Source organism: Balaenoptera musculus, chromosome 15, assembly GCF_009873245.2.
Source record: "Balaenoptera musculus isolate JJ_BM4_2016_0621 chromosome 15, mBalMus1.pri.v3, whole genome shotgun sequence".
Taxonomy (NCBI): domain Eukaryota; kingdom Metazoa; phylum Chordata; class Mammalia; order Artiodactyla; family Balaenopteridae; genus Balaenoptera; species Balaenoptera musculus.
Genome location: NC_045799.1, coordinates 87,913,600 through 87,937,115, shown reverse-complemented (window position 1 = coordinate 87,937,115; position 23,516 = coordinate 87,913,600). Strand labels below are relative to the sequence as shown.

Below are 23,516 nucleotides of genomic sequence, written 5' to 3'. Positions count from 1 at the left end.
ATTCTTGTTGCCGAGAAAAGGGACCGGCTGGCCTGGAGCAGCGCTCAGGAGACCCCCCAGCATTTGGTGTCAGCTATCGGGGGGCAGGAAATGAAGGCGCGGCGGAGACCAGGGACACCCGGAGGTGGCGGCTCCCCCTGGCGCCCTGCAGACGCGGGGGCAGGAGGGGCCTCGCCTGGGGTGTGGGGCGCCGGGGGTGCAGCCACTTCCCCGGGCGGGAACGTGGCCAGATCTGACGAGGAGCAACCCCTTGGCTCGGGGCGCGCTGCCAGGAAGTCATCTTACAGTGACCGTGCAGCTGTGCACAGGGACGGGCACACAGGCCTTTTTATTTTATTTCTTATAAATTTATTTATTTATTTACTTTTGGCTGTGTTGGGTCTTTGCTGCTGTGCGCCGGCTTTCTCTAGTCACGGCGAGCGGGGGCTACTCTTCGTTGCTGTGCGCGGGCTTCTCATTGCGGTGGCTTCTCCTGTTGCGGAGCACAGGCTCTAGGCGCGCGGGCTTCAGTAGTTGTGGCTTGTGGGCTCAGTAGTTGTGGCTCGCGGGCTTTAGAGCGCAGGCTCAGTAGCTGTGGCGCACGGGCTTAGTTGCTCCACAGCATGTGGGATCTTCACGGCCCAGGGCTCGAACCCGTGTCCCCTGCGTTGGCAGGCAGATTCGTAACCACTGCGCCACCAGGGAAGTCCCACACAGGCATTTTTAGCAGGAGTTTCGTAAGGGCCTGAGACGGACCGACGGACAGGCAGGCCCAACCCAGCAACGAGGCAGCAGTTACGCAGTGGGAAGGAGGCCCCTGCTTGGTCCTGGCCACATCGTTACCATAAAAATAAAATGCAGAGACTTTGGTTGATGGAGACGTTCACTGTCCTGAATGTGGCAAAGGTTCCCTGGGTGTCTACGCATCTCAGCTCATCCAACTGTACGCTTTTACATGCGCCGTTTACCGTACGTGAATAAACTTGTAAAAAAAAAAAAAAAGCGTGTACACAACAGGGTGCATCTCTGAAGGATGCACAAGGAAGTGGTACGTCGGGGAGGTGCTCACCTTGCTGAGGGACTTGGTGGACTTCCGGACTCTTTGCTGGTGTGTCTGTCGCCTACTGGAATGGACAAATATCCAAACTAATACCTACATTCATCAAAGAGTCTGTGTGGGATGTGGTAGTGGCTTCACTGGTGGCCCCACAAGAGACGTACCCGCCTGGCCTTGGCAGGTGTCACAAAGGGAAGGGTCTCCAGACGAGGCCATCCTGGATGAGGGCCGGCCGAGGGGCGCCAGCAGCCCTCTGGAGCTGGGAGACGAGGACCCCGCCTCGCCCCGAGCCTGCGAGGAGCCAGCCCTGCCCACGCCCACCGCGCAACTGAGGACACGTTCCTGCTGTCTGAACGCCCAGTCGGCTGCGGCCCCGGGACCTCACGCAGGCGCAGCCTGTGACACAGGCCGCTGGGAGGCTGGCAGGACCCTTTCCGGGGGCCGGGGCGGGGGCGAGGGGGGCCGGTGGGTGCAGCAGCTCTTTCTAGGAGTTTGTCTGCGAAAGGAGTGGAGCGTGAGGGAGGGATTTTATTATTGTCGTTGCTGTTATTTCAGGGTGCGGGGCGGGGGCGAGGGGGGCCGGTGGGTGCAGCAGCTCTTTCTAGGAGTTTGTCTGCGAAAGGAGTGGAGCGTGAGGAAGGGATTTTATTATTGTCGTTGCTGTTATTTCAGGGTGCGGGGCGGGGGGAAGGCGCTAGGTGAGCTGAGGAAAGGCGGCAGGGGGCTAGTGGTGCCGGGAGAGATGCCCGCAGGCCCTGCCGGCGCCGCCTGTGGCGACTGCTGGGCTCGGGGCCCGGGGACGCTGCAGACAGAGCAGCGCGGGCCCCCCAGGGGACGGGCCCCGGAAAGCTCGGACGGGACCCTTTGAGAGCCATCCACCTCCCCTCTCCCAGACTCTTCTAGAACCTTGCCCCTCCCCCATCCATTCCCCCTTACCTTGGCTCCCCTCCTCCAAGGCTAGGTCACAGGTCATAGATCATCGGCTGTGGCCTCTGTCTCTCGAATACTCACTCTTGAAGCCTAAAAACACAAGTCCCCACCCAGCCCCCCGCCGGGTTCCAGAGGCCAGAGGCCCGAGCCAGCTCCCCGGCCCCGCCGGCCTCCGTACTCCCCGGGGGCCCTGTGGTTCCCCCAGGATAATCTCCTGCCCTGTGGTCGGAGGGCGATGGCCAGCAGCCCCAGGCCATCTTCTACCGAATCCCTTCGCTGGGACCCGACACACTCACGTCCTGGGGCCTCACTGCCGACCTCCCTGCTCCGCCCCGCCCGTGACCTTCCCCCGCTGCGCACCCCGCGCTGGACGGGACGCCTCCCAGCTGAGCCTGCTTCGGGGTGACCCCGCCAGGCTGTCGGGGGCTGGAGCCGTGCAGGACAGACGCCGCTCTGCCGGGACCGGTCCCGACACGTCCTCCCCAGCGGCACCGTCCGACTGCGGGGGCCGCCAGCTCCCCGGGGCCCGACCTCGCCGACCTGGAGGGGGAGGCCCCCCACAGGGACCCTGCGTCCGTCCCCAGCGCCTCGGCCACACTGCCCTCCCACCACGAGTGTCCTTCCCGCTCGGCCGCCCGGGCGGGGCTCCCGTGGCCATGACCCGGGCCTTCCCAGCGCCCCTTCCGGCTCAGACCTCCAGGCTCTGCACAGGCTGTTCCCTCACGAGAAGGCCCTTCCTCCTGTGACCCACCTCTCCAGCTCCGACACCCAAGGCACTTCCCGTGGCGAAGTCGCTGCCACACGGGGAGGGCCCTTTTAGGATCCCCGTGTCACCAGTTTCTGTAGCCCTAGCTCCTGGCCGAGCCTGGTGCACGCAGGCACTCAGTAAATGCACACTGGACTAATTAAGTGAACTGTCCTGGGCGTACAGGAGCCCCAGCCTATGCCCCCAGTTGGGGCCTTGGTACCGGCCGCTCAGCCCGAATGATCCGGAGACCTAGCAGTCAGAGAGGGGTCCTCCCTCACTGCAGCCCCACGGCTGTGTACCTGGACGGTGTGCCTGTGAGGCAGTGAGCACCCGGTCACAGGAGGTGTGCAAATCGGGGCTCAGAGCGGGTAAGGGCCCTCAGGCTGCCTTGGCTCTGGGGTTTGCGTAGGGGTATGCATGGCGCCCCAGGAGACAGGCCCCGGGGCGAGGGGCCCAGGGGTGCGGATGGGGTCCCCGCAGCCTCGTGTTGGGAGGAGGCCCAGAGCAGGCCCAGCCACTCCTGGCGCCAGCAGCCCTCCCACCCCTCAGAGCTCGTTTCCCAAACAGCACCGCCTCCCCTCCCAGCTGGGCCGCCAGGGTTTGGCAGGCCACAGTGCAGCCCAGACGGGCGGGGGCTCGTGAGCCCGGCCGCCGGTCGCCCAGCCCGGCCCTGCCTGCGGGGTGGGCCCCTCTGAGCAACCCACCGCCTCCCCGAACCCCTGCCTCGTCCCGGCGCAGCCAGGGCCTCCTGCCTGGGTGACAGGGCTCGAAAAGCCACCAAGGAGCAGACCGCCGCTCGGGCGAGCTCTCTTCCGGGGCCTCTGAAGTCCCAGGATTTGAGGCGTTTGCTGTGCAGACCTCGTGGGCCGCTCCACGCCTGGTGTCCCCCCCTGGCCCCAGGCAGAGAGGAGCTGGGCGGACACAGGTGGTAGTGGGTTTGGAAGAGGCCAAGGGGTCCTTCAGAGGGAGGCTCAGAGCCTGGAGAGGATGGGGCCCAGGGCCCCTGAGCCCCGGTTCTGATGCGGAGACCGGGCAGAGGCCGAGACATGTGGGGAGCACACTGGCCGCCATGCTGTGCGCTCCCCAGCGAGGCGAAGCCCCCAGCCGGCCCCCGGCCCCACCAGCCCCCTGCCACAGACTCGACCTCATAGACCACGCACGCCTGTGGCTTTAAGCCACCTGGCTGTCCCCTGCGAACTGCTCATTCCACATTCTTGGGGTGGTGGGGTGGGTGGAGTGCGGCACGCCCTCCCGGGAGGCCTGTAAGGTGCAGGGCAGGCGGCGCCCCGGGAGGGGAGCTGGGGCCTCGCCACCCGCCGTCCGCACGGCCCTGCTGCTGCTGGGGCTCTGGGGGCTCCTCCGCACCTGCACCCACACCCCCTCCCCGGCCCCCCGCTGCCCCTCATCGGGAACCTACATTTGCTGCGTGTGTCACAGCAGGACCAGTCGCTGAGGGAGGTAGGTCAGGGCAGGCACGTCCTCAGCTGGGCTCTGCGCCTGGGCCCGGGGCCTGGCCCCTGCCAGCCCTGAAGGCACCCCAGCCCCATCTCGGGAAAGCTGAGCCCCCAGTTTCCAGGATCCCTGTGGGGTGGGAGGTTCGTGCCCAGCCTGATGCTGGGCCGACAGGGGACATAGGAGGCCCAAGTGCCCGCGTCGCCTCGGGGAAGAGAAACATATTCCACCCCACAGGGAAACGGATGGGCGGACCAAGGAGCAGGGGGCCAAGAGTGGCAGGCCCGGAGGGCTCACTGGAGAAGGCAGCCTTTGATGAGTGCCTGCAGGAGGGCCAGGGTCGGGGGCGGCAGAGGTCTGGCGATGGAAAGGACCAGGACCAGCGCAAAGATGTGCCCGTGGGCCAGGTGGGACGCCTGCTGGGTGCGGCTCCTCCCACCTGGGCTGGAGGCTGAACACCCTCGCCCACCTTGAGCCGGTGAAGCAGAGGTACAGGCCTGGCCCCGCCCTCGAGGGCCATCCAGCCAACCCCCCCGCCCCCCACTGAGCTCCAGCTCCCATGATCACTTGGCTGAGGTGCTTCCAGGACCCACCCATGAGGCTGCCTCGTGGCCCCCAGGCCCTGCAGGTGGGTGGGGAGCCGTGATGACCCGCGAAGTCAGGCTGCAGGCACCAGGGTTCTCAGGCCCTGTGCCCAGTGCCGGGCCCCGGAGGCCTCCGTCTGCACGCCGGTGGCAGAGCGGGCAGTGGACAGGAGTGGCAGGCCCTGCTCCACCCGTGTGATCCACGGCAACTCACTTCCCGCCCCCAGGCCTCAGTTTCCCCATCTGTAAAGTGGGGAGACAACAGCCCTCCCGTCTCAGGCAGGGGCGCTGGGAGGACAGAAGGGAGGGGGCACACACAGAGGCCCAGGGGCCTCCCTGAGTCCTCCGCATGTGGCGGGCGGGGCCTGAGGGGCTCCCAGGGGACCTGGGGGTGGGGCAGCAGGCTGATCCCTGCCCGTCGCGGCCGCTCGCGCAACAGTACGGGCCGGCGTTCACTGTCCATCTGGGGCGCCAGAAGACGGTGGTGCTGACCGGCTACGAGGCGGTGAGGGAGGCCCTGCTGGGCACCGGACAGGAGCTGGCCGGCCGGCCCCCCATCCTCATCTTCCAGCTCATCCAGGGAGGCGGCGGTAGGTGTGTGGCGGGGTGAGGGGGCTTCCGCCAGGCGGAGAGGGGCCAAGGAGAAGGGTCAGTCCCCTTACCTCCGGCAGCTGGGGGAGTGCTCCCAGTGTGGCCCAGGGGGAGCGCCAGGGTGTCCACGTGGCAGGCTGGGCGCACCAGGGACCAGGGCACACCAGAAAGGGCAGGGCCAGCCGAGGCCAGCTCCAGGGGCCAGGCTTGGGGGAGGGAGTGAGGCCCCAGCCAGGCCCCCGCCCCGTCGGTCAGCCCCCCGTTGCTCCCTCCTGCATCACCCGGGCTGCTCACGGGGGTGTCAGGCCCGCAGGCATCTTCTTCTCCTCCGGGGCGCGCTGAAGGGCCGCCCGCCAGCTCACCACACGCACCCTCCACGGCCTGGGCGTGGGGAGGGCGCCCGTGGCCGACAAGGTCCTGCAGGAGCCGAGGTGCCTCACGGCGCAGCTGCACAGCGACGGAGGTGAGTGGGGGCCTGTCAGCTCTGAGGCCTCTCCCCACCCGCAGGCCGGCCCTTCCCGCTGGCCCTGCTCGGCTGGGCTCCCTCCAGCATCACCTTCATGCCCCTCTTCGGCCAGCAGTTCTACTACCGGGATCCCGTGTTCGTGTCCCTGCTGGGTCTCATCGACAAGGTCATGGTCCTCTTGGGGACGCCCAGCCTGCAGGTGAGAGGTCGCTGCTCCCAGCTTGGTGGGTGGGGGCAGGGAGAGCTGAGCTGCCGCCTCGGGGGAGCAGCACGGCAGGCCCCAGGCGCGCGCTTCCACCGGCCACGTGACCCCAGGCCGGCCCCCTGTGCTCCTGGGAAATGAGGGGCTGGGGTCCTCGCCTCCTCCTCCACACCTTCCATCAGTAATAGAGGCATCTGCTCAGAGGTGCGGGTGGGACCCGGGCATTTCTTCCCCGGATGTGGGGCTTGATGCCCCCCAGGCCCCCAACCCTTGCACCCGGGGTCCTCCTGCAGGGTCAGGAATCACGGGGATCAGTCCTGATTCTCAGAACCCCCAGGGCTGTGTGCATTTCATTCTTTTCCAGAATGTAAACTGTTCTCATTTGTAGCCACCATTACCAGTTTTAACCATAACGTGCTTAGGCACGCACGTTGAGGTGGGGTACGCACGTGTGCTGGCACGTGGCTCACGTGTACTTTTCAGGCCCATCTCTCCAGGACCCGAGCCCGTGGGCGTGGGGCGGGCACTCATGGCTTGGGTCCTGATTCTAAGTCATCCCTCGCGGCTGGAGGAGGCTCGGACGGGCAGGAAGATTTGGCCTCCGCCTGAGAGCAGCCTGGCCGAGTCCGGCCAGGGAGCCCCAGGAGGACGGAGGCCAGAGGGTCGGGGGCTCCAGGGAGACAGAATGTTCCACGGCCTTCCGTGCCTGTGCCCCGTGTGACGGCTCACATCCTGGGGGACACGGTGGTGCGAGTGTAGCCAGAGGGCGGCTGACAGCCGTGTCAGACAGGCTGTGCCGTGAGCCCCGTTCCACGATGTCGTGAGCTGAAACTCTGAAGTTTGCAAGTCCCCTTCTTTTTTTCTAACGACCCAGCACATTCAAAGTCATTTCCACAGCGGCAGCCCTCGCCCTTCTGCCTCTTCCCCGCTTTGGTGGGTGGGGAGCGGGGGGCCGCGATGGCAGGCTCCTGCTATGACTTGCACGGACCCCCAGGGGTGTTATCTGTCGAGCGGCCCCTCCTTCCTGCACTCAGGTGGACGACTTCATCAGAGCCCCTGGGGCTGCTGGTCCCACTGGGAGGGTGAGGGAGGGGCCCCGCGAGCAGGGAGCGGGTGCCCCCTTATGGCACCTCTACCCGGGGTCTGGGGCTGCGCCAGAGGCCCCGGACAGGCGAGCACACCTGCCGGAATAGAGATCCGCCGCTCACCAGGTGGGGCTGTGGCGCCTGGGCCCTCACCCCCCACCACGCTGTCTTGCCCCCCCTGCCCCCAGCTGTTCAACATCTACCCTTGGCTCAGGGCCCTCCTCCAGCTGCACCGGCCCGTCCTGCGGAAGGTGGAGGCGGTGCGGGCCATCCTGAGGACCCTCATGGAGGCACGGCGGCCCCCCGCGCCTGGGCGAGGGCCTGTGCGGAGCTACCTGGACGCCCTGATCCAGCAGGGCCAGGTGTGGGCGAGACCCACCCCACCACCCAAGAGGCCTGGGGGGCACCCGGGGCCCCACCCAGGAGGAGAGGGGCTGGGGAGGGAGCCATGCTGGCCCTACGCCATACTGCTCCACCTCCTGGCGGGGGGGGCCTCTCTGAGCCTCAGTCTCCTTATCTGTGAAATGGGGTGGTTGGGAGGCCGCGGTGAACCCAGAATGTCGTAGGTGCTCGGTGGATCCTGGAGCTATCCTTCCCGCCAGGCCTCTGTCTTCTATGCCTTTCTTGAGCCTGGGGCTGGGTTGGGGGGTCCATAGAGCCAGCCTCCAGCTGAGCCCAGCCCCACCCACCTCTGCAGGGGAAAGACCCCGAGGGCCTGTTTGCCGAGGCCAACGTGGTGGCCTGTGCCCTGGACATGGTCATGGCTGGCACGGAGACCACGTCCGCCACGCTGCAGTGGGCCGCCCTCCTGATGGGCAAGCACCCCAGCGTGCAGGGTGAGCCCGTGAGCCCGTTCCCGCAGGGCCCAGGACCGAGGGGCAGAGGCTCCCCGGGATGCTGGCGCCCACCCTCTTGCCCGCAGGCCGGGTGCAGGAGGAGCTGGACCGAGTGCTGGGGCCTGGGCGGCCCCCCCGGCTGGAGGACCAGCGATCCCTGCCCTACACCAACGCCGTGCTGCGCGAGGTCCAGCACTTCATCACCCTGCTGCCCCACATGCCGCGGTGCACGGCCTCCGACACCCAGCTGGGCGGCTACCTGCTCCCCAAGGTGGGAGGGCCAGGCCCCCCCCCCGACCTGTTCCTCTCGTTCAGGGCGGATGGGGCTGGGGGTCTCAGGGACTCAGGTGCCTGATGCCAGGGCTCCCCGTAGGAGGCAGGAGACGGGTTCATCGGGGGGCAGCCCTCGGCCTCACAGCCCCTCACAGCAGACCCGGGGCCACACCACGGGGGTCACCTAGGGCTAAGCACGAACCCCCAGCAGACCCCTGCCAGGCCCCGCCCCGCCTTCCCACCCCCCTCAGGGCCCCCTCCCCGTGCTCCCCGCCTGCGGCCGCCTGGGTGGATGGGGCGTCCATCCGCCCACCTGCCGCCCCTCACAGGGCACGCCTGTGGTGCCCCTCCTGAGCTCCGTGCTCCTGGACAAGACGCAGTGGGAGACCCCCCGCCAGCTCAGCCCGGGCCACTTCCTGGACGCGGACGGGCGCTTCGTGAAGCGGGCGGCCTTCCTGCCTTTTTCCGCAGGTACTGCAGCCCCGCGGGCGGCGGCCTGGTCCCCGGGGCCTCGAGAGCTCAGGGTCCCCAGCCCGCAGGGCTCCCCCTGCCCCGCCACGGCCTCCGGCACCCACCCCGCACCCCGCGTCCCCTGCAGGCTGCCGTGTCTGCGTGGGGGAGAGCCTGGCCAGGTCGGCGCTGTTCCTGCTGTTCGCAGGCCTCCTGCAGCGGTACCGCCTGCTGCCCCCGCCCGGCCTCAGCGCCGCCACCCTGGACACCACGCCCGCCCTGGCCTTCACCACGCGGCCGCCGGCCCAGGCCCTGTGTGCGGTGCCCAGGCTGCAGGGGCGCTGACCATGAGAGGCCTGGCCTGACTACGGGACAAAGTCCCAGGGCCGGGGAGGGTCTGAGTCACTCCCGGCTTGTGGTGCTCGGCAGGTGATGGAGACAGGACGGAAGGACGGATGGCTCCCCCCACTGGGCTCTCTGCCGTGGCCGCCACAGGCTGTGAATCCCACCCCCCCCCGCCTGAGAGCCCCACCCAGGCCTGAGCCCCTCCTCCCTCTCCCAGGCCCTACACCACAGGGCAGAGCTGGGTTCCCTCCTCCCTCCATCCCTACAGCCCGGGGAATCGCCACTGCCTGTCTGCACCCGGGCCCCCTGCAGACCCTCCAGGGCGTCCCCCACCATGGGTGCAGCAGCCCCTCCCAGGCCTCCCCTGGGCTCCCCGCTGCTCCGTCTCCTGCATCCCCCTCCACACCGTCCCCATCCGGTTCCCCAGCAGGGCCAGCGTCGCCAGACAACACCTGCCAGGCAGAGGTGCCACCCACCTGCAGCTGGGGATGCAGGCAGATGGCAGGGGCTGCTGGGCCCCGGGATGACGTCCACCCAGAGGCCAGCCTCAGACCAGCGTTCCCGCTTGCTCTGTGCCATGCCAGGCCCTGCCCTGGGTCCAGTGGGTCTCCTGCAGACCCCACCCCGTTCTCAGAGGTCCTGGGCACCGTGCCCAGGCAGCACTCTGCCCCTGGAGCCAGGCCCCTGAGCCCTGGGGCCACCACAGAGACGCCCTTAACAGAAGACAAGCTAGTTGAGGGACAGCAGCCGCCCAGAGGGCGACAGCGGGGCTTAGGTGGGAAGGATGAGTAGCAGTTTGCAGGGAGGCCGCCTCCACAAGCCTTTTCTCTGGTCCATTCTGAGCCCCCACTCCTCTTCCACATCTGCCCCCAGACCCTCCCCATGAACCGGCTCCTCGTCTCTGGGTGGAGGTCACCTGTCTGAGGAAGAGCACACAGAGGGGCCCGCTGGCAGTGGGTGGAGGGCCGGGGCCCGGGACGTGGCAGGAGGTTAGCGATGCTGGCGGATTCTGCACCAAGTGCCGAGATCACACCGATGCCTTCCCAACACCTTCTCCACGAGCTGGATGGGGGCAAACAAGCCGTGGCTTCCGCCCTCCTGGAGCTCGGAGCTCGCCGACTGGACCGGAGGGAGGCACAGGGCTGGGGGCACACAGGAAAAGGCCCTGTTCCCAGCGGGGGACCAGAGGGCCTTCCTGGAGGAGGGTGGACACCGGAGCATCAGATGAGTACAAACTGAAAAGCCTGACCACGCTGAGTGTCAGCGACCACGTGGGGAGGCTACCCTCGGGACAGGAACTGGTGAGCAGGGCGGGGTGCGAGAGCAAGGCCCAGGGCCTCCAGTGCCAGGCACCCCGTGACCCTCCAGGGGGTTCCGACAGAACGACCCAGGACGCACCAGTCAGCACGCAGATCTTGGGGCAGGGTGTGGGGTGTGGGGAAGGGCAGCTTCCTAATCATGAAGAGCAGGGCTGTGGCCACGATACGTCACGGCGTGCCCGGGAAGGGGAGGGTGGTCCCCGCATTTCTGGAGGGGGCAGGGCAGCGAGGGTGCGCTGTGTCCTTCTCTTCTTGTCGGTTTGGAACACCTGGCGTTGGACGCGGGGCGGAGGGAGCCCGCCTCGCCCGGGGCACTGCCGAGGTACCAAGCTTCATTCTGCAGGGTGGGGGCAGAATGTTCCGGAGGCCATGGAACTGGCCCAAAGCTGCTGTGGGAAGAGACCCGGCTTTCTGGCAGCGGGCCCTGGTGGGAGGAGGTGGGTACAGCTCTAAGGAGGGAAAATGCTAGCATCGCCATTGCAAGGCCCCTGCTCTCTGCCGTGGACCCAGAGCAGGAACCGTGGCCGCGGCACCTCCCGGGACATCCCGCTGGGCCCAGGTGCAGGACCCAGAAAGTAAGGCGCTTATTTTCTAACTTATAAGAATAGGTGTCAAAATGAACCACTTTCAAAGGTGATGTTTAAGTTTTCTCAAAAGAACCTGACTGGTTGGTTGACATTTTATGGCGGTTATTTTAAAAAGCCATCCTGCTGGGTTGGAAGGGGTAGATCCTGGCAGAAAAGGTTTTAAAAATGTGCTGCTCAGACTTCCCTGCTGGCGCAGTGGTTAAGAATCCACCTGCCAATGCAGGGGACACGGGTTTGAGCCCCAGTCTGGGAAGATCCCACATGCCGCGGAGCAACTAAGTCCATGCGCCACAACTACTGAGCCTGCACTCTTAGAACCCGCGAGCCACAACTACTGAGCCTGCGAGCCACAACTAGTGAAGCCCGCGCGCCTAGAGCCCATGCTCCGCAACGAGAAGCCACTGCAATGAGAAGCCTGCGCACCGCAACGAACAGTAGCCCCCGCTCACCGCAACTAGAGAAAGCCTGCGCGCAGCAACGAAGACCCCACACAGCCAAAAATAAATAAATAAAATGAACAAATTAAAATAAATAAATAAATAAATAAAAATACAAATGCGCTGCTGCTCTGGGCAGCCCGGCCCCAGAGGTGGCCTTGGTGGCTTAAACGCAGCTGAGGGGGCAGGGGCACCGGCGGGCAGAGACACAGCTGGGAACAACGGTGACCCCGGGGTGTCCTTGCATGGCGGAGGGAGTTGGGGAACCCTGTTTCTGGGCCGAGGCTCTGGCGGGGAGGGGTCTTCATTGGGGGGGACGCGCCTGGGACGTCAGGCGGGGGCTCTACCCCGTGACCTTCAAGCCGGTGGCCCATCGTGCGGGCCTGGGCTTCCCGGGCCGGCGCCCAGGCATCCAGATCACTGCAGCTTGGCGCCCTCAGGCGGTGGGCTGCTCGTCACCTGCCCCACAGCACCTCCGCCTCCCACCCCAGGGGGCGGTCACCCCGAGTCCAGATGCACATCTGAGGGGGACTGGGCAGAGGGCTGGTGTGAGCGAGACCCTCGACCCCCTAGTCCAGGGCTTGGGCCGCACCCTCTCTCGGCAGGGGACCCAGGGCTCCATTCTCAGGCTCCCCTTGCCCCCGCCTTGAAATGGCCAGAGCCGGACCAGCTGGCTGGGGCCCAGGAGAGCCGAGGCCACCTAGCCTCTGGGGACACCGATCCCTTCCCCTGCTTTATGTTGACACGAACGCAGCACGTTTTGCCAAGTTTGACGTCTGTCGTCTGAGCCATGAAACCATCTGCTGGACCCACCTGCCGGACTCGGACAGCCTGAAAGCTCCTTCAGCTCCCCAGCGAGGGATGTGGGACCAGGAACTGGGGACGGTGGACATCTGCCCGGCCCCTGGGGCTGCCCCCGACCCTGCCGAAAGGCAGAAGCCCTCCCCGCTACCCAGTGTGCAGATCAACCCCTGGGTGGGAGCTGACGGGTCAGTCATCTCACATTCTAGTTGGTTTTGTTTCATTTTTTAAAATATTCTTCTTACTGTGGTAAAACATACAGAACATAACATTTATCGTCCTACCCACTTCTCAGTGTCTAGTTCAGGAACATCGAGATCATTCACACTGTTGAGCAACCATCAACACCATCCGCCCACAGAACTTTCTCGTCTTCCCAAACTGAGACTCTGTCCCCATTAAACACCGACTCCCCGTCCCCTCCCCCAGCCCTGGGCCCCCACCCCGTACTTTCTGTCTCTGTGACCTTGACTCCTCCAGGGACCTTGCAGAAGTGGAATCACACAGTATTTGTCCTTCTGTAACGGTCTATTTCACTGAGCATCATGTCCTCAAGGTCCACCACGATGTGCCAGAGTTTCCTCCCTTGTAAAGGCTGAGTCATAGCCCGTCGTACGGCTGAAGCACCTTTGAACCGCTCACCCTCTGTCGGACACTCCAAGCTTTAGATCCTGTTTCTTGCTGGCTGTGCGGCTTCTGGGAGAAGCCTCCGCGGGCAGACGTCCGTCAAGGGCCCCCTGGCATGGTGGGTCAGGAGGGGGCAGATGGGCTGGACGTGAGGACTGGGTGCACGTGGGTAGGTCAGTCCCTGGACAGTCTGCTCCCAAGGCTGCAGTGCCCCGGCCTCTCGGTCTTGATGGGGAACCTTTGGGGGCCGGCGGGTGGCTCTTGGTCCAGACCTGCCTTTGGTTCCAGGGCTGGCCCCTGGCCACACCGCATCAGCCCCAAACCACAAGCGAACTCTCCAGAACAGACATACAGGCTGTGGTCTCAGCTCCCGGGTCTGCAGGGACTTTGACTGGAGACGTTCTTCCGTGAGTCCAGAACCCAACGGTGTTGCGCGGCCGCCGCCCACCTCGCAGGGCAAACCCGTGGTGGGGGAGAGCACACTGGGGGCAGGGGTCCCAGCTCGGGCGTCCAACTTCCCGAGGCCCCTCTGTCTCAGCTTCCTTCCCGCCGCGCGGGGGCGGCACATCAGGGACACTCTGGCTGGTCACCGCATCCTTACAGGGCCGACGGGACACGCTCAACACCAGTTTACCCAAAGTGGACGCGAACCTCCTGGGGGCGCAGAAGCAGCTGAGTCCCCACATCCCACAGGCGAGGCCAACAGGAAACACCTGCTTCTCGGCCATAAACGCTACAGCTACTGGCTCCATGGCGGCGGCTTCCTCGGAGGGCCAGGGTGCCGGGGGCTGAGGCTTCGACAGGCCAGGGAGCTTGACCGCACCCCAGAAAGCCCCGCCAGCCCCCGCCAGCCCCATCCTGATCCCTCGCGGTGCCGTGACCGCTGGCCTGATGGACGCCCGGGACGTCAACAACAGGTGGGGGAGCTCCACCCGCCCCCTCAGGGAGGTGCCCCTCAGCCCACGGCCGGACGCCGCGCCGGCGAGCCTCGTACCCGCGTGCGGCCACCAGGCTCAGACCCTCCCCACCAACTGGCCCCTGGGGCCATCAGAGTGCCGCCTCTGACCGCACAGGGACCCCAGGAACCGCCCGGATCCTGAGCTTGCTCCCGCTCCACGTGACGCATTGCCTCCCCTGCGCCTTCCGCGGGGGACGCCGCAGAGGACCGCACTGCACGCCCTACGGGAGCCCCCCAGTCGGCGTCCGAGGGCCTCTGTGCACGAGTGAGGGGAGCGCCTGGCTCTCCCGGGCCGCTTCCCATTAACAGGAAACGAGGACCCAGTACCCACCACGTTTCCCTTTTTGATTTGGCTGCCAGGAAACCCAGAGCTATGTTCTTGATCAGTCAACCCGGATTCCTTAAAGAGAACATGCCGCTTCCCTGTGCCCTGTGGACCTTCTTTTATTGCACGTCTATTTCTCAGTGTTTTTAAAATGCCCCAAAGCTGAGGGACAGTGAGGTTGGCACTGGGCGGCTGCATCACCCACAGATTATCTGCAGAACCGCAATGGCTCGTCGTCACAGGGTGCTTTCCCGGCGGGGACCTCACCTCACCTGAGGGCCTCCAGGAGGGCTGGGCCTCCTCGCTCCGTCTCCAAGGGCTGCAAGGCCGAAGGAGGTGCCTGGCCAGTGGCTCCCACCCGGAACTGGACGTGTGTGCGTGTGTGCCCAGTGGGCGAGGGGCACGCCAGATGCCCCTCAGGGAGCAGCACAGCAGCCCCTTTCATGGGGGGGAGCAGACGAGACCTCGGCGTGGACGAGACTCGCCACGGGGGGTGGCGTGACCCTGAGTCTGGGGTCGGGGTCACAGGTGAGAAGAGGGAAAGGCCCCAAGTGGTCAGCGAGGGACCTGCCCGGGCCCTCGAGACGTGTGGCCCTCCTGGGCTCGGGTCACCCCTCCTCGGGCCACCACCCCCACCTCCGCCATTCAGACACTGAATGGAACTGAACTGAACTGGGGACGCTCCTCTGAGGCGAGATCCCCGAGGGCCACGGTCGGGGCCCAGCCGAGCCAGGAGTGGCCACAGGAAGGCCCAGGGCCTCATTCTGGAATAAAGGGCCCCCGTTACTCACGGGCGGTCAGCACGGAACTCACGACAGAGCTGCCCACGTGACGCAATCTCTCGGACTCTGCTTTCCTACTGCCCCCTGGTTACGTGGCTCACAAACCTGCAACGGGAGCAGGACTCCGGGCTCGGCCCCGCTCTGCTTCACTCGGGGCACCTGGGGCGGCTCCTCCCCCATCACGGCGGCCTTGAAGCCACGCGGGGCCCATGCGTCTCCCAGGCGGGAAGCCGACCACGCCCGAGGGGCAGAGCATCACAGGCTCGGTGGAGTTTCAAAACTGCACAGTCACCCGCCACCACGTCTGACTGTCTGTGGAGACGGCCTGGCCGCACGCGCTCCTCCGGGGACGGGGGACAGAGCGGGTGCCTCCGGCTGGGCAGGTGCGGGAGGGCAGCGCGTGGCCCCTGCCGACACCTGGAAGCACGGCCTGAAGAGCAGGAGTCAGCCTGCAGCCGGAAGACTAGGCGAGGGGCTCGCCTGGACGCCGTCCCGGGAGGCCACGGAGCCCACGCCCCACAGGCAGGGAATGAGTCACACGGCGAGAGCCACGGCCTCCAGAGGCCAGTTTTTATTGGAAATGCACCCCGGTTTTCCCTGTAAGTGGCCAGCGGAGCCGTGGCCTGCCTGAGGAGGGAGGCGAGATGGATAAGCCACAGCCCAGGCCCCTAGGTGAACGCAGGCAGGTGCCAGGCGGCCGGCACCGAGGGACCGCCAGAGCCATGGGGGGGCCCAAGCCCCCACACGGATGGACCACAGCTGGCGGGGAGGGCCAGCTCTGGTGACCTCTAAGGCACCCCTGGGACAAAAACAGGCATTTCCCTCAATAAGCAACTTCCTTGGGGGCCTGAGGGCCACTGGGAGGCCAGCTTATTTCAGAGTGACTGCGTTCTGCTGTGAAGGGGTTAAAACTGTCATCCCCTATAAACAATTTCTGGCCAAGGAATCAGGAGAGAGAAGTGGTCCCTCCCAGGGTCAGGGGCCAGGAGGAGCAGGGACCCCACGCCCCCCCACCCCCAAGCCGCCTGCTAGGAGAGCAGCTGCAGCACCTGCCGGACGCGCTGGGTCCTCCCCGGCAGCGGGGCGCCGGCGTCGGCACCCGCTTCGTCCAGCTCCCGCATCAGCACCTCCGCCTTCTGCACCGTCAGCTCGCGGGCCCGGCCCCTGAGCCCCTCCAGGTAGGCCAGCAGGGTGGAGAAGTGCTCGTCGGGGACCTGGACGGGGCAGAGAACAGTCGTCAGGGCTGGGCGGGTGGCGCGTGGAGACGCAGGATGTCCACACAGGATGTCTGCACTGCGGGCCCCGGGCCTGCGAGGGGACCGTCCAGCCCTCAGCACCCTCAGGCCGGGCCCCGAGGAGTTGCTCCAGGACGACGGGCTGGGGGAGGTGGAAAGGGCGGCCAGCCCGCTGTCCTCTGTTGGCCCCCGTTCTTTTCCCCACAGACTCCGGCTTGCGTTCCAGAGGCTGGCAGACGTCAGTTTTCACGTCCTCCTGAAATGCCACTAAATCAACAGTAAGCAGATACGTTTTTAAAGAGATAAAGCGGGCTTCCCTGGTGGCGCAGTGGTTAAGAATCCGCCTGCCAATGCAGGGGACATGGGTTCGAGCCCTGGACCGGGAAGATCCCACATGCCGTGGAGCAAATAAGCCCGTGCGCCACAACTACTGAGCCTGCGCTCTAGAGCCTGTGAGCCACAACTCCTGAGCCCGTGAGCCACAACTCCTGAGCCCGTGTGCCACAACTACTGAGCCCGTGTGCCACAACTACTGAAGCCCACATGCCTAGAGCCTGTGCTCCACAACAAGAGAAGCCACTGTAATGAGAAGCCCTTGCACCGCAACGAAGAGTAGCCCCCGCTCGCCGCTACTAGCGAAAGCCCGTATGCAGCAACAAAGACCCAATGCAACCAAAAATAACAAAATATAAATTTATTAAAAATAATAATAATAAAAATAATAAAGAGATAAATCTCTTAGAACAAAGAGAGTAGAGGAAAAGATAAGAGTGACAACGTTTTGGGGCTGGAGATGAATGATGGTGACTCAGCAGATCTGATGAAGGCGAAGCTTAAGCTGAGAAACGCAAATCATGCTGCAGACCATCCCCGCCCCCAAGCCCGGGACTCCAGAACTGGCTGTGTGGGCACTTCTGGAAGTGAGAGTAAAGATGGGGCTAAAAACAGGGGCGACGGGAAGTCCACTTCAAAAGCAGCTAGTGACTCACACTGACTTCAAAACCTGAGGGCCACAGGGAGGAGGGGCAGGTGCCCTGAGCTGGCCCAGTGGGGAGTGGGCGTGGGGCTGTGCAGGAGTGCAGGGTGGTCCTGGGCAAGGAGGAGCGGGCAGCACCCCCCAGCCTGGGGCTCCGATTCCTGCAGCGTCGCTGGCTTGGCCCGGCCTAGGCTTTGCACCCCGCTGTCCCCGACCCGCCCAACAGCCACGGCCTGATTTCAGAACTCAGCTCACAGGTGCCTCCTCCACGGAGGGTCCCCACCCCCCATCAAGTGCACGCAGGGCAGAGTCCGCCCTCAACTTCCCCGCCGGTGGAGCCACTTAACAATCGTAATGAAAGCTACACAATCGTCACAGATGGTGACGACGGCCCCAGATAAATGGATTACAACCCACTGAATAGAACAGGAGAGTCCACGCTGATGTGGGAAGTCACAGCCCACTGGAGCGGGGGGCAGCAAAGCTCTTCCTTATCGGAGACGGGATGAAGGAAACAGAAAAGCCCCAGACAGGGTCACCGAGGGCTAGTGAGAGTGACGAGAGATGGGGCAGCCCCCAAAGACTCGTGCCTGTGACTGAAAGAATCAGTAACTTTGTAGGAACAAACCCGACGGCCACCACCTGTGTCATGTGATCAACATCGACACCAAGCCACCACGGGCCAGCTACGAGGACGAACACATACATTTCCCCGAGTCCGGGTGGGGATCTAACCAACCACGCCGGCCACGCCCTGCCACACGACTGCCCTTGCAAGCACATCAGGGTCACGAGGGTCGGTAAGATGAGGCGTGTGCCGGACCGGACAAGACAGAGGGGCAGACACCGGGTGAGTGAGGTTCTCGACAGGCCCCGCCCAGGGCTGCCACTGAGCACGTGGAGTTAGTAGTGACCACGTGACGTGGAGCCCCGACTCAGGCCGGGTCGTTGTCCCGTAGGACGCCCTGATGTGCAGCAGGCGCACACTGGAGTGTCTGGGGGTGATGGCATCTCCCAGCCCCGGCCTTATAGCCACACCCCACGAGGATCCACAGGCGGAGGGCGGAACTTCCAAGCACGCGGACGCTGGCCTTCCTGGAATGGCAGCCGCCTCCTGCAGCTGGGAGCCTGGAGCTCCACGGATGAGTCTGGCCGCTGGGCAAACCCGGCAGGGGTTCTGACTCCCCGACACCGAGCGGGTCCCTCCCCGAGCCCGGGTTTCATCTCTGGAAAACGAAGGGCTGGACGGGGTGCTTCCACAGGGCCTCCACGAGCGCCACGGTTTCTTCGTGATCATAACCCGGCCAGGCCACGGGAAGAACAGGCCTCAGGAAGGAGCTTCTTGGCCAGGGAAGGGGGGCGGGGATCGAGGGGGCTGTCCTTCCCACGCCCCCGCTGGAGGGGAGGCCGAGTACAGAGGGGCTTGGAGACCTCGGGCCAGTGTGGTCCGACCAGGCCCTGCCAGCCGGTCCTTCCCACCCATCACTGGGAGATCTGACCCCATCCTCCCCAATGTGTACAGACCTCCCCCCCCCGAGTGTGCACGGACCTCCCCCCCCGAGTGTGCACGGATCCCACCCCCCCGACTGTGCATGGACCTCACCCCCCAAGTGTGCATGGACCCCACCCCCCGATTGTGCACGGACCTCACCCCTCCCAATGTGCACGGACCTCACCCCTCCCCCCCAAGTGTGCACGGACCTCCCCCCCGAGTGTGCACAGACCCCCCCCGAGTGTGCACGGACCTCCCCCCCCACCCCGAGTGTGCACGGACCTCCCCCCACCCCGAGTGTGCACGGACCTCACCCCCCCGGAGTGTGCACGGACCTCACCCCTCCCACCCCGAGTGTGCACGGACCCCCCCCGAGTGTGCACGGACCTCCCCCTGAGTGTGCACGGACCTCCCCCCCCCACCCCGAGTGTGCACGGACCTCCCCCCACCCCGAGTGTGCACGGACCTCACCCCCCGGAGTGTGCACGGACCTCACCCCTCCCACCCCGAGTGTGCACGGACCCCCCCCCCAGTGTGCACGGACCTCCCCCCCCCCCGAGTGTGCACGGACCTCCTCCCACCCCGAGTGTGCATGGACCTCACCCCCCCAAGTGTGCATGGACCTCCCCCCCACCCCGAGTGTGCACGGACCTCACCCCCACCCCGAGTGTGCACGGACCCCCCGAGTGTGCACGGACCTCCCCCCCCCCCGAGTGTGCGCCCACCTGGTCACGGTCATACATATGCAGCAGCAGCCAGGTCTGCCTCGTCTTCTGAAACCTCCAGTTCTTGTGCTGCTGGGCCCAGCTGGGGAGGCAAGGACACAACGTCTCAGGTCCTGCACAGGAGCCGGAAGGCCTGCACCCACTGGCCTGGGGGGCCTTTCCTTGGCTGGGGGGGGCGGGACATCTGCAGAGGACCCTCCCAGCGCAAGGGCGCGAGGGGGCTCTCAGGGGTCTGCGCCAGGAGGACCGTCACCTCCGCACGCCTGCCGGGGGCCCTCGGCCAGGACGGCAGGACCGGGGGACACAGGGCCACTTTCTTTCAGCTCTGCACGTCCATCGTTTCACGACTCTAACGTGAACACTCTGAATTTCACAACCTCAGTCCTTCTTCCAGAAACGTTCGCTGTGCAGGACGGCAGGACCGCCGACTGGAGCAGGCATGGCCTTCACGCCGTGAGCTGGGCGTCAGGGAGGAGCCAGGAGCCCTGACCCCGAGGGCCACGCAGGGGTCCCACTGGCCCAGCCTGCACGTCACCACCCAAGGGCCTCGGACGCACCGGGCCCCCAGGTGACGAGGACGCTGCGGCAAAGCGCGGCTGGTCCCGTGGAGCCCAGGCTGAAGGGGCCCGCGGAGGAGGAAGCAGGCCACGTCGGGAGCCAGTGCCCAGGGGAGACCCGAGCGCTGGGACGGACAGAGGTCTGTGTGTCTGGGACCCGGGCGCTGGCGGCCGTGGAGGGGGCAGAGCGCGGGCACCGGGGCTGCAGGACGGAGGGAGGGTCGGCCTCCCTAACCGCCCAGCCGGTTCATTCTCTAGGGACAAGCAGCCCCGCGGCCGGCGGCGCTAAGGCAGAAGCACACGCTTCACGCCTGTGGCGTTTCCCACGTGCCGTGACACGTGATGGCACAGCCACCCAGGCCCCGCCCCATGTCTGCCCGGGGACCACGGGCACTTCGCGTGGCACCACCGAGCCGGACCTGGCCACAGCTCCTGCCCTCCTGGGGGACCAACACCCCGCCTGTGCCTGGAGTCCCGGCTCCAGCGCTGAGTGGGAGGCCGGGGTGACGTGTGTGCCCATGACAGGGCCCGGCTCAGGCTTCTGCACCTGCAGGGGCGCCCCACCCGGAGGAGGGGGAAGGGAGGGAGGTGGGCGACTCGAGGGAGGGGAGGAAGAAAGGGAGAGAGGAAGGGCCACCAGGCTGGGGAGTCAGCGGCCCCTGGCCGTCTCCTCAGGCTCCTCTGCTGGCCCGACTGGGAGGGGGCGGTCTGTGTGGGCCACCGCCGCCCGCGGGACCTCCCCCTGATACCAGTAGTGACGTAACTGTCTCTCGGCTCCAAACCCACCGCTCATCCTCTGCCTGCGCAAGTGGAGATGGGCCCTTCAAGATGTTTCCTTCCCAGACGGAACAAAGTTACTCAGAAGATGCTGGACACACGGGGTGGGGAGGAGGGGGCTTCCTTCCCAGCACGGGCAAGCAGCCCTCTCTGGTGCCCACGTCCACAGTGCCCCCCGTGGTTCTGCAGCGCACCGCTTCCCAGAAGTCTGCTGGCACGTCTCCCGTGACCTCCCTGCTGCCCGTGTGCCCCTACGCTCCCTGGGCTTGGCCTGGCCCCTCACGTCTGCTCCTGTGCGGTCTCCAGAGGGCTCTTGCTCTCGCTACAGTCAAGCAGTCTTTATAATAAAGAATACCTTCGCACTGGCCCCAGTTCGGTTACTGTGTCGTTCCACCCGCATCGCGCCCTGGCCAACTCATCTGCCCTGGAAGACCTCGCTCCTCCCAGGGTCTCAAGGTCCCTCCTGAGCTGCCAGAGGGTTTGGGAGGGAAGGACCACCTCAGGCCTGGCTCCCTCACTGCTGCGTTGGTGACGTGGAGGAGCTGGGCATCGGCCCGAAGCGCCCCCTCCCCCCGACCCCAGGGCTCTGACCAGGGTCAGCTCGACCCTGTGGTCCGCCGGGCCCCAGAAGCGGCTCGGGCGTCTGGAGCATCGGACTGGCTTCGGATGGGCTGCCCGGGCCCACGGGGGGCAAAGGGCACCCGGCTGGAGGCCTGGGGGGTGTGCGGCCCCACGGAAATCCACAACGGGCAGAGGAGGCTCCCAGACACACCAGGACCACGTGAATGACGACCGAGTGACCACGGGGGCCCCCGGCCCCTCCCAGAAACGCCCCCCCAGGAGGCAGGGACCCACAGATGGAGTATCTGCGTGATTTTGGTGAGCAGGGGAAGTGAGAGGTCAGAGGTCAGCAGGGAGGGAGCGCAGGCCCCGGGGGCTGAGGGCCGAGCCCGACCCTCTCAAGGGGGTGCTGCACCGCGAGCGGCTCCCATGAGCACGCGGCTCTCGGCACCGTGAGGTCAGGGACGAAGGATGTTCCTACGACCCAGACGGGTGAGAGGCAGGTACAGGCGCTGCCTGCGGTGCAGGACCCAGATGTGACGGCTGCTCTGAAGCCACAGCTCCCCACAGCTTCTGGTCCCCCGGGGAGCGCGGGGCGGGGCCGTCTGAGCTGCTGAGTGGGTCCGCTGCCCCCTCCCCAGGACCACCGTCTTCAGAGCACTCCCCCGAGTGACAGCGGGGCCTGCAGGTGCCTCTCTCGGCTGCTTTGTACGGCGTGTTCACCATGGAAAATATCACCTCAGCTGCAGGTGGAAGGTGCCGCGACAGGACCAGGTGTCAACGAGGGGCCTGCTGGCCACCCCCGTACCCCCCACCCCCTGAACACAGCCCAGGGCCAGGCCCAGGGTCAGGGGAGGCCGCCGGGCAGCTCCCTCCGCCGGTGCGCAGGCTGGGCCTCCCCTCCCGCTGGGCTCCACGTGGCCCCCGCCGGCCAGCCAACGGTGGCCCCTGCAGGGCGAGGAAGGCAACCGGACTTCCCTGGGCGGGGAGGGAGGCACTGAATCGAAGGCGTGTTTCCTACAGGGAGGCGGGCAGACCTTAACAGGAGCAGGCCCCCACGAGGAAGGGATGGCGCACTCGCAGATCCCAGCAGAGCCGAAGGAGGGCTGCTCCCGGGGGCTCCGGCAGGCCCAGCACAAGGCCCAAGGCTCCCCAGGGCACCCGTCCCGGTTACGGCCTGTGCCCCCCTTTGTGCCAGAGCAGGCTCCGGCTGGGGCTGGGGGAATAGCCCCAGTCCATCCAGCAGGTGGGAGCCCTGCCCGGGCCCAGCGGGGCCCCAGGCTTGGGAGAGACGCGGGGTAGCGTCTGATGCTCTGCCACAGCCTCGTGGGCTTCAGAGACAGCAGGGGGAGCGGGAGGGGGGAGCGGGAGGGGGACGGGGGCAAGGAGGAGGGGGAGGCCCGAACCCTGGGCTGCCTGTGCAGCTGACTCATCGGTGCTCAGCCCAGTCCAGGAATCTGGAAGATTCCGCTTCATACAGAGCCAGGGCAGCTGGGCAGCTCCTCCTTCCCGGAAGACAGGGCTCTGAAATGCCCCTCTGTCTCCACGGTGCCCCTCCCAGCCTATTGCTGGGTTCACACACGTCCTCAGGCCCCTCTGCCCTTCCAGAATCCTCTGCAGGGCCCCCAGAAACTCTGTTCCTGAACCGGCTCCAAGCCACCAACCCCAACCCTTGGCTGGATCTCGAGGATTCCACGAAAGAACACAGGTTCCTGGAGGGAGATGTGGGGTGTGTGCGACGTGTGACGATAGCGATGGTGGTGACAGCAACAGTGCTGATGGTGGCAGTGACGGTGGGGGGGGGTGACGTGGATGGTGATGTGTGGGGGGGGTGACGTGCTTGGTGGTGGGGGTGACGTGGATGGTGATGTGGGGGGGGTGACGTGGTTGGTGGTGGGGGTGACGTGGATGGTGATGTGGGGGGGTGACGTGGTTGGTGGTGGTGGTGACGTGGATGGTGATGTGGGGGTGGTGACGTGGTTGGTGGTGGGGGTGACGTGAGTGGTGACGGTGGTGACGTCGGTGGGGGTGGTGATGTAGGTGGGGTGACGAGGTTGACAGTGGCGGTGAGATGCCATCTTCAGCACATGGCCCGTGAGTCTTTCATGGTGGCTCCAAGGCCATCATTTTGTCAGGCTGTCACAACGCTATGGGGGCAGGTGAGTGACACTCTTTACCTGCATTTTGTTGATCTGAGATGGAGGCTCAGGGGTAGCCTTGCCCAAACGCCCGCAAGTACTGACCTGTCACCGCTGACCCCGACGCTTGAAGCTGCGCTTCCGGGTGCCAGACGCCCAGGCGGGGAGCAGGCGGCTCCCCTGGCCCCACAGACACACCGCGGAGGCTGCGACCACCCGCC

The 23,516-nt window shown here is 65.9% G+C and overlaps 2 protein-coding genes and 1 long non-coding RNA gene across 19 annotated transcripts in view; 1 reads left to right on the top strand and 2 right to left on the bottom strand.

Moving 5' to 3' along the window:
* Positions 1–661: 661 nt before the first annotated feature.
* Positions 662–1,320, bottom strand: LOC118881868. The gene is made up of 3 exons (XR_005016622.1): positions 1,201–1,320; positions 1,049–1,103; positions 662–961 (listed from the first exon to the last, which is right to left on the bottom strand). It is a non-coding gene; the product is annotated as an uncharacterized LOC118881868 (long non-coding RNA).
* A 2,647-nt stretch (positions 1,321–3,967) lies between these two features.
* Positions 3,968–11,161, top strand: LOC118880704 (cytochrome P450 2W1). Of its 17 annotated transcripts, none has more exons than XR_005016366.1 (8): positions 3,968–5,340; positions 5,647–6,006; positions 7,283–7,456; positions 7,792–7,930; positions 8,017–8,201; positions 8,455–9,082; positions 9,426–10,892; positions 11,128–11,161. XR_005016366.1 is itself a non-coding variant. In XM_036824538.1 (8 exons), exons 3-8 carry the CDS (start codon positions 5,902–5,904, stop codon positions 9,523–9,525), a joined length of 1,305 nt encoding a protein of 434 aa, XP_036680433.1. In that variant the 5' UTR covers positions 3,968–4,655; positions 5,190–5,340; positions 5,849–5,901; the 3' UTR covers positions 9,526–11,131. The 17 variants fall into 17 exon arrangements, 16 of the variants coding, with proteins under 16 accessions (XP_036680433.1, XP_036680422.1, XP_036680421.1 ...); XM_036824538.1 differs by having other exon boundaries at positions 3,968–4,655; positions 5,190–5,340; positions 5,849–6,006; positions 7,309–7,456; positions 9,426–11,131; XM_036824527.1 differs by having other exon boundaries at positions 5,647–5,804; positions 5,923–6,006; positions 7,309–7,456; positions 9,426–11,131.
* A 4,229-nt stretch (positions 11,162–15,390) lies between these two features.
* The window catches only part of C15H7orf50 (chromosome 15 C7orf50 homolog), a 96,217-nt gene continuing 88,091 nt past the window's right edge, over positions 15,391–23,516 (bottom strand). The window contains exons 4-5 of the mRNA XM_036824548.1: positions 19,263–19,344; positions 15,391–16,048 (exon numbers count right to left, since the gene is read on the bottom strand). Of these exons, the coding sequence (XP_036680443.1) occupies positions 15,863–16,048; positions 19,263–19,344 (268 nt within the window). The 3' untranslated portion in view covers positions 15,391–15,862. The remainder of the gene's footprint in view (positions 16,049–19,262; positions 19,345–23,516) is intronic.

Excerpts from the sequence above, each read along its gene's own strand:
- LOC118880704 (XM_036824524.1), top strand. The coding sequence starts at position 5,100 with ATGTGGCGGGCGGGGCCTGAGGGGCTCCCAGGGGACCTGGGGGTGGGG. Across the intron at positions 6,007-7,282 it reads TGGGGACGCCCAGCCTGCAG|CTGTTCAACATCTACCCTTG; the intron begins GTGAGAGGTCGC and ends CCCTGCCCCCAG. Across the intron at positions 7,931-8,016 it reads CAAGCACCCCAGCGTGCAGG|GCCGGGTGCAGGAGGAGCTG; the intron begins GTGAGCCCGTGA and ends TCTTGCCCGCAG.